Genomic DNA, 9,382 nt, shown 5'->3' with positions numbered 1-9,382 from the left:
GACCCAGACAACAAGTAAAGCTAGTTTTCAGCTACGAGCCGACACGAACCCACCGTATTAGCCAGAGGTCCCTTTACTACGGTTCGGAGCCGCGGACCTTCAGTAACAGTAATAAATCACAGCAATAGAACATTCATGTAGTTGTAAACAGCATGATAATATATTAAGTAATCCAAAGTATTCAGAATACGTTACTCTCATTGAGTAACGTAACGGAATACGTTACAGAATACATTTTGGGGCATGTAATCTGTAGTAATGGAATACATTTTAAAAGTAACCTTCCCAACACTGGTCATACTTCCATTCAGCTGAACGAGTCTTAAGCACAGAAACCTCTCCGTTACACCTCACCTGTTCCTGTAGACTTCCTTAATGACCTCTCAGCTGCTTTTCAAAACACTGCTTTAAGCACACACAAACACACCATCTCCTCCCAATCCTCACTCAAAGCTGGGTCTATTTTACATTTGCTTATTAAATAATTGCACTGTGATGTTGCTAATGGCAGGAAATGTCTGCCTTTTAAAGATCTTACAGACCTGGCTCAGAGCTGATTAGCTTGAAGAGTGAGTTAGGAAGCTCGTCATCGTAGAAGAAACGAGAGGAAAAAATCCACATCACAGCTCATGCTTGTTACCAAAAGTTTATTTGATAAAAAAAGCAAAATATCACAAATGGTCATCACATTGTACAAGGTTCATTATTTTGATTTATAGTGTAAATATGCATATACTATATTATTTCTGAATGAGTAAATGCTCATTGACTTTCTACACCTGATTTTACACTGAACACATGTTGATTTGCTGAATATTTGCTCATCGAGCATCGTTTCCCCCATCAGCACATGTTGGATAGCAAACAAACAACGATCTAATATCAGAAAAAAAGGGGAAACAAAAGCATATTTTCTCACAACAGCAGTGCTTTGCGTCACTCCACACCCACTGATCTTTTACATGTGTTACTTAATCACAGCTGGATAATGGTAATGGCTGACTCATACCAAACCCAGAAGCCTGGATAGACAGGTTCACTAAAGGAGGCATTAAAGCGGTGGATTAGAGACATGGTTTCCCCAACAGAGTAGAATGAGAGAGTACCCCCGGCGTGATCCAGGAAAACGCCGATGCGGGAGGAGTAGGGCGCGCTGACCTCTTGCTGGTCCTTGTTGTGGCGGGCTGAGTAGCTGGAATCAGAGCAGAAAAGGCTCCACGACTTGCGGTTGTAGCCGATGCGGCAGCTGTCACCGTAGCCCGATCTCTTGATGCCTTTGTAGGCGATGCCGATGGAAGCCCCCTCCCCACTCCAGTCTACCTCCCAGTAGTAGGTGCCTCCAGAGAGGGGCTCCTTACACAAGACCTGTGGCAGGGACTCGAACCTGGCGGGGCTGTCGGGGTAGGACTGGGGGTCTCTCTTGAGGGCAGCTTTTCTGTTCCCTCGTGACAAGTAAAGCTGTCTGTAGGCTGTGTTTTGGTCCAGAGTGAGCGGGCAAGCATCTAAAGATGGGTGGAAGAGAAGTTCATTGTTTACTCAACAATGCTTAACTTAAATCAGTCTGGGATGAACGTAAATGAGGAAAGCAAATAGAGCCAAAGCATCTGTCCTACAGCAGCTGAAGCACCCCACTCCAAAGCAGCAGCAGAACGTCACCAACATCTCAGTTAAACTTCTACTCACTGCAGGAGAAGTTTAAATAACTTATGCAAAACACACTTTGAAGGAAAAGCAAGAGACCCTCTGGCTGAATAGTCACCTGACTGCTGTGTACCTCCACCTCTGCAGGTCACAGCTGGTGGGACACCCGACGCCCTCGGCTAGATCTGCCCGGCCTATGATCTGGAATGCCAAAGGTATCAAACACTGTTTGTGAGTTTGACCACCAGAGATGGGCAGTAACGCGTTGTAATCAGATTACTTTTTTAAAGTAACGAGTAAAGTAAGGGATTACTATTGCAAAAACAGTAATTAGATTACCGTTACTTTCCCGTAGGAACGCTGCGTTACTGCGTTACTAAAACCGTGATTTTTTTTTGCGAGAATGTCTCATGACAGTGACGTAAGCGAGTGCGACGTTCGTGACAACAGCTGTGTGCAGATCAACAATGGATCATATATCGAGTCCAGAGAGAGTATGAGCGTGCAGCGTTTAAAGCGTGGAAGTACTGACCTTACTTTGAGTTTGATTCCATAAAAAGTGACAAAAACATTAGTGTCCGTTGTGCGTGGGAAGAAAACTTCTTTTTACAGAGAAAAAAACCCTAAACTTCCAAACAAGCACCGAGTAGCTACGACGTAATGGGAAACTCACAGAGAAACTCGCGGATTCTTCCACTGACCGCAGCACACCTGCACCAGGGTAAACCTCCGCCTACCCCACTACTGCTTTACAGGTGAAAATAGAGCAACAGGACCGCTAGTCTTTGACTTTATTTATTTTCTGCTGTGTTTTACTTGCATCTATTTGAAAGACTGAGTGTAAAATCGTGTTTTTAAAAAGTAACTAAGTAATTAATTACTTTTGAAAATAGGTAATCAGTAAAGTAACGGGATTACTTTTTTGGGGAAGTAATCAGTAATTAGTTACTGATTACTTTTTTCAAGTAACTTGACCAACGCTGTTGACCACAAACAGAATTCCAGTAAAGACCTTTTTCAGCTGTGACGTCAATGACTCTGCAGTTTCTCCCAGCGCTAAAGTTTAGAGGCCCCAAAGATTTCTGCTGAAAGCTGGATTAACCTCCTGAGACCTCATGTGTCCTCATATGGGAACATTACATTTAGACTTCATCTTACAAAATAAATATTTTACACTCTGTTAATAATGACCATAAAACTATATTGTGTTATGCTGCGAAACAAACCCACCGTCTCTATATCGAGGACAAAACCTTTCTGTTCAAAGGTGATGCTTCTTTTTTAACTTATTGGCTTCGAGAAAATTTGGAGAAATGAAAACTGCATCCCAAACAAGAGCTCGAGTTGCAGGAGGTTAAAATGCAGCTTAAGTAAAAATGACATAGCTGTGCAATATTTGCAGTGAATCAGTCCCAGCCTCTGTCAACACTGCAGGACTAACAGGAGCTTCTAAGAGCAGATTTCGTGGTCAGCCACAGGGTCTGACAGAGAACCTCGTCAGCATCTAACATGCGTCATGCAGTGAACTGAGCAGAGAGAGCAGTGAACTGTGGAGCAGAGACTCACATCTCAGGAAGTCCTCCCTGTACTGAGGCTCCTTGACCGGCACAGACTTGTACACGGGAGCTTCGTCACCTGTGACAGGAAACACAGAAAATGAGACAGTTGTGTGTCAGCAGTTTTTAATGTGCTGCACCTGAACAGCTAAATGTGTGCAGGAGGTCATGTTCTCGTTCACACTGGCACACTATCAGTGATCAGGCAAACGCCTTCTACAGCAATCTAACAGGAGAGTGGAAAGAAGTGAGGAAACAGGGCCAGATGATGAAACACCTTTATGACTCAACACCACATCTTTAGGGACTAAGTCTGACTCTGTGCTAATGTTGTTCCGCCCTCATTCACTGTTGTGTGTATGAGCAAGTTGTGAAATGATGCTCTTGAAAGACTGACTCACTTTTTATTGATTGATATTGTTTCTTTTTGGAGTCCTCCAGCTCACAGAAGGTCATTTTGTTAACTGCAAATACAGAAAAACGTTCAGTCGTCATCTTCATATGTTTGAAACAACACAGTGAGATTAAAGCAACATCACGCTGCAGTAGTCAGGTTCCCTGCTGCATCTGTTGTGTGAACATCGACACGTCACTGCTGTCTTCACGCTCACCTGTCTTGGCGACTTTAACCAGTTCGTCGTTGCTGGATTCATTCAGTTGCTGTTTCAGCTCAGAGACCGCTTTGGTCACCGGGCCGAAGGAGAAGTACGGGTTGACGCTCACCGACGGCAGCTCCTCGGCCTCTGTTTGTGCTATCAGCATGTGGTAACTCTAATAACAACATAAAAGTTAAATAACACTGATTCTGTTACATCAGATTATATTTTTATCTTCATGAGCGTGCCTTCCTGAGCCGCTGGCGGCTGCCAGTTACCTGGATGAAGTGGATGTGGTCCTCGGTGCGAGACAGCTGCGTGATCTCGTTGTCTCTCGCCTTCAGGTCAGCGATCTCATGAGTCAGACGCTCCAGATGGCTCTCTGCGTTGTTGAGTGCTGCCCGCTTGTTGGAGGATATCAGCTTTGCCATCTCTTGCTGCATCCTCTCAATGGAGCGCATCATGTCGCCAAACATCTTCTCACATTCCTGAAGCGCCCTCTGGGCTGAGTTCTGCACAGGAGACATTGGAGTCACACTGGTTTTTACGATGACACACTTAGAAGAAGGAATGCTGTCAGTGCTGTCAGTGCTGTTAGCTTCCGCTCAGCCTGTAGTGGTCAGAGTGCTCATATCGGTCTGATAATGACGGTGATTGTGGCACAAACCTTGAGAGAGTCCACCGCGTGTTTTAGTTCCTCCATCTGTTTCAGGCGATCGTGAATCCTCTCCTGGATCTCAGCCTGGGTGGCACCCAGCCGTTGCTATAAGACAGTTGAAACATTGATGGTTATTATGACAAGAGTTTTATGTAAAAGTAACTCAAATATATTAAATCATCTAAAAAAATTAGCTTAAATGTTTGGCTTTTAAGTTCAGGAGTCCAGGTTCACTGGTAAGGTGACCTTTATCTTTGTTTGCATGAATGGGCGTCTATTGTTTGCGGCTCCCCACCCTTTAACTGCTGCAGTGCGCCGTGTTACAGCTTTAATAAGGAATATTTGACCCTTATTGTCACACGTTTTAGCGTTATTATTGAACCAAAGGAGGACGGGTACGAGCGTGTTGCCTACCTGCTCCTCAGATCTCTCCTGCTCAGCTGACACCATGTCGTGGCCCTTGTGTTCTTTCACCGTGCACAGCACGCAGATGCACATCTGGTCGGTGCGACAGAACAGCTCCAGACCCTTCTGATGCTGCGGGCAGATCTGCCTGTCCAGGTGGCCGATTTCATCCACCAGCTTGTGCCTCTTGAAGGTGGCTGACTCATAGTGGGGCTTCAGGTGCCTCTCGCAGTAGTGCGCCAGACACATCAGGCAGGACTTGATGGCTTTCTGCTTCTTCCCAACGCAGATGTCACAGCCTACATCCTGGGGTCCAGCGACGTTGTAGTCGGGGGATGGAGGTGGAGGCGGAAAGGACTCCGAGTTGCGTTGGAGCGTGGAGTGCCTTGAGCTTCCGACGCGCCTCGGAGTTGGCCTCTTGCTGTAGGAAACCCTGCACTCCGGGCAGTTGAAGGAGCCGGTGTGTTCAGCATGATCCCAGTATGTCTTCAGGCAGATGGAGCAGAATACGTGGCCACATGGGATGGACACAGGGTCCCTGAGATACTCCTTACAAAGGTAGCAGGTGTCTTGGTCAAGCGACATGGAGACAGTTTGCTTCTTTTCCCTCTAACGCCGAGAAGATGACGTGAAGTCAGAGCCTCACTCGTGTCAGCACTGTGGCAAAGTGACTGCACAGGTAGTGCGGGTGCAACTTATATAGAGTAAACAGAGAGGGAGGATAAACAGGTTAAGCCGAAACCAGTAAAACAAGGGCGGAGGAAGAAAAGGACACAATGAGTAGATGCATGTGTTGCAGAATGCTGAAACAATGAATGATATGTGCGATCTGAAAATATTTGATCCAAAGAGTTGTAGTTTCCATTTATCACATTTTGACACTGTAAAAAAAAAACAAAAGGTCCAAACTAAGATAGGAAATTTTGAGCAGCAACGATGTGTAATCAAAGGATACCAAGTAATATTTATAGGAACTAAAGCATTATTTGTTTTTTAACAGAAGTGAAAGAAAAACCATAAAACAGGTGTTACACATCTCAGGGAATCCTAAGATGTGTAATAATAAAATAAATAAAATGGCATAAACTGTAAACGAGTGAGTAAAATGAACCGTTCTGCGAGCTCCGGTCAGATTCAGTCTGTTGGATTTGCTAAAGTGCTGCAAAGTTGACTTCACCTGTGACCAGTTAATTATTAGCCGTGTTTACTTTGCATTGCCACTGATTTCCTCTGACAGGATGCCGCAGTTCTCATGAGCTGAGCTTCTGTTACATACAACTGTAACGTTTCCACCAATAAGAAGCTAAAGTATTTAATAATGTATCATCTTCTGCACACACACAAAATCCTTTCCTCTGTATATTTTACTTTATGGCGAACACGCCTCCCGGCCAAGATGGAGTTTCAGTGTCAGATAGGAATGCAACTACACTTGATAGCCGAGATAACAGAAGGGCCAAGAAAGCCTGCTTAAAAGATTCCTTTGTGTGAGAGCCAGCGGGGTCTAAACAGGGTCGGCTGTGAACAACAGTAACTGCAGCTGACACGTATGACCAAACTGCACTGGCTGTGGTTACACTCCTCACTGAAAATGATTCAAAACTTTGTGAACTGATATTGGAAAAAACATCACAAATATCTTTATGCAATCTCTGGTTTGTAAAAGTTACTTATTTTATTTCAAGTTCACTGGCATTCAAAGGATTTCCATCACTGTTCTCTGCAGTTAACGTAACTTATTTAAAGTCAGTCAGTTTAGGGTAAAGTTAAATAGATACTTTTCATAGGATTTCTTTAATTTCATTTCTTATTTTATGCTGAATCATTTTAGGACAGTCTGTAACTTGTGTTCTGTAACACTGCTCATCTGTTTGTAATCTGATTACATGCCAGAGACATGCAACACACCCTTTTAAACTGACGATAGAACTGCTAGTGATGCCATCTGGTCGTTACGTCTGACGTCACTAGTCGTGTCTGGGCCTAAACTCTGCTGCACGTCCATATATCAAACATCACTATGTCATTACTGAGAGTTTAAAACTGTCTAAAGTCTTTCATCTTTAATAAAATGATCAGCGTTCTTCTCTACCAGGTGTAACAATTGAGTTTAACATCCAGGCATCCATGAAAACGGAATTTATGACATTTAACGGAGTTAGAAGTTAGCAGGAAGTTAGCTCGCTAGCTTCTATCTAAATACAATATAGCATGTCCTGACTGCGGGGTTTTGGAAACAAATTAAAACGTACAGCTCTGTTATCACTTCCAACATAAGTGAAGACAGAAAACTAAACAGCAGTGACGTTTGTAGGGTTACTGAAGTTTGGCTAGCTGGTATATAATGATGTGCTACGTGACCGCTAGCGACACAGCTATGTTAGCATAATATAAACAAGCTAACTTTTTTTCCACTCGATAAAAGTTAACGTGAGTGTTCTCGGTGGTCAGGAACAAATGTAATCGCATGGCAGGATGCTGTAAAAGGACCAAACTTCAGCAGGAGAACAACTGAGATAATCCATCCACAATACGAGGTTAGTCATTCATATACTGCTGCATGGGCTGGGCTGTAGTTACATCCTAAGGTTTTAAAAACTGAGCTTAAATAAATGATTAGCGGTAATAAAAGCCGAGGGAGGTCAACAGTGATCACTGACTGTTTTAGGAGCTTTTTGACATTAAATAGAAGAAAATACAAAACATTAAACATGTTAACAACACAAAAGCCATATTAAACGCAGACTACTTTAGGCCCGGAAGTAGGATTCGTCACGTCATCACTTAACGACCGGATAAAAAGCATGTATGTCCTGATGGCAGATTTTCTGTTTTCTGATTTCGTTTCCATAAAACAAAAAAAATTCTTTGTTTTATTTTTTGGAGGAGAAAAACAGTCTGGAGCTACGAGACGAGCGATATTTCACTTTGTCATCTGTGCATAGTTTAGTTTTTTCATACGCCTGTTATCCAGTTCCAGCAAACACAGTTATCGGAGCAAAAAGGTCAAATAAGCATCTGTCAGAGTTTATTCCTTCCATGTGACTCGACCTCTCCCTACAGGGCTGTAGAAACAGAGAGCGCTGAGATCTTAGCTTCTTTTAAAGTTCTCTGATTTTGTGATTCAGTTTTTTCTGCGTTGCTCAAAAAGAGGGCTCTCGAGCATCATAACACAAAGTTCAGCTGTGAGGATGTCAGTGTGCCCGGTCAGGGAGCATAAACCATTGTGAATCTGTTGCACGTCCTTTGGCAGGTTCACTGAAGAGGCAACACCAACGAGGCTTTGCTGCTGGTGGCCACAGACCATCTCTCTCCTTATCCCCCGACTCCAGTGTTACGTTCTGCTGATGCTCGCTGCAGGTTTCCCCGACCTTATAAACAGTTCAGCTGCATCACGAACTAAAATAGTGCCTAACAATGATCGTTAGTGTGCATGTTTGAGGATATGATACCGTTCCCTTCTTTTTTTCAGGACTCACTGTCGAGCAAACCAAAAACTTATATCATAACAATAACAAAGGATATGCACATTGTCTTTTTTAACTCTACATCCTTACCATTACCACAACACATGAAAAAACACGGGAATGCAGCTCTGAGCTGTTAGACACTTTGAACGCTGTTCTACGTTTTGGATCATCCCTATCTGAGTTATGCATCCTGTCGAGCAACATTTCTCTTGAATCTTGCAACAGTCTTTTTCACTGAAATCTTGTGTATGCACTGATGAGCGATTCCTGCATTTTCACTTTTTAAGCTCTCATTTCACTCGTTTCCTTTGATCAAACAGCGAGCGCTCTCCTGCGCTCACCTTGAAGAAACCACGCTCGCTGCACTTTAATAAAGGGTGACCTTTCCCCTTGAGCTTGGACTATATATGACTGTGGATGACTGCGGAGTTTCGGTCTGCTTTGTTGGAGAAAACAGCCTGATAACAAGCCTGCCACTCTTTAAAGTGGGCGTCTGCTCCAATCTTAATAAAACTGACTGGAAACACTGTTATGCTTCAGATTCCTCAGAGCACGGGATACATTTGACCAAACTTGTGCTGTTAAGCTTTCACTCTTCTAGCGAGCACGCTCAGTTAAAACTTTGATTCAAAGATTTGTTCCCTTTGGCAGTTGTGCTGTCCAAAAGCAGGTGGTTAATCTGTAAGCACAATGCTCCCTTTACTCTGGAGGAAGGAAGGAAAACTGGCTTATCAGAAACCTGACCAAATACGGAGAGGTGAAACTACCGAGTGTATGAAGTAATGCAAGCTATGAATTGAAGGTGGAGCAAATGTACCTTTTAGAAGCTTAAGATTACTTTGCCATGTGATTGCAGATCAGGCAAACATACGTTGCACAATTTATTTGAAGCTAATTTCAAATGTTCAAAGAGTGTTTGCATTTCTTTTTTTAACATGTGTACTTTCAGTGTAATTTCAAGCAGGAAACCTGCCTGTGAATTGGACACTAGTGTTAGTAGATTAGGCCTAATTGAAATGCTAACGTGATGTCAGCAGACACTTCACGCTGTGGAGA

General features: G+C 43.4%; 1 protein-coding gene across 1 annotated transcript; it reads right to left on the bottom strand.

The window, feature by feature from the left end:
- Positions 1-940: 940 nt before the first annotated feature.
- ftr83 (finTRIM family, member 83) lies at positions 941-5,540 on the bottom strand. Its single transcript, XM_085174049.1, has 7 exons — positions 4,866-5,540; positions 4,461-4,556; positions 4,072-4,305; positions 3,809-3,968; positions 3,599-3,661; positions 3,208-3,276; positions 941-1,502 (listed from the first exon to the last, which is right to left on the bottom strand). Exons 1-7 carry the CDS (start codon positions 5,439-5,441, stop codon positions 976-978), a joined length of 1,725 nt encoding a protein of 574 aa, XP_085030175.1. The 5' UTR covers positions 5,442-5,540; the 3' UTR covers positions 941-975.
- Positions 5,541-9,382: the final 3,842 nt, after the last annotated feature.

This window comes from Neolamprologus multifasciatus, chromosome 10, assembly GCF_963576455.1.
Source record: "Neolamprologus multifasciatus chromosome 10, fNeoMul1.2, whole genome shotgun sequence".
In the NCBI taxonomy this organism is placed as follows: domain Eukaryota; kingdom Metazoa; phylum Chordata; class Actinopteri; order Cichliformes; family Cichlidae; genus Neolamprologus; species Neolamprologus multifasciatus.
Note: the sequence above shows the minus strand (reverse complement) of the source record. Positions and strands in the feature narration are given on the sequence as shown.

Bases quoted from the DNA above. Each gene is read 5' to 3' on its own strand.
- ftr83 (XM_085174049.1), bottom strand. From the start codon at position 5,441: ATGTCGCTTGACCAAGACACCTGCTACCTTTGTAAGGAGTATCTCAGG. The intron at 3,662-3,808 runs GTGAGCGTGAAG...CTGTATTTGCAG, and splicing joins GGTTAAAGTCGCCAAGACAG to TTAACAAAATGACCTTCTGT. The intron at 3,277-3,598 runs GTGAGTCAGTCT...TTCCTGTCACAG, and splicing joins ACAATATCAATCAATAAAAA to GTGACGAAGCTCCCGTGTAC.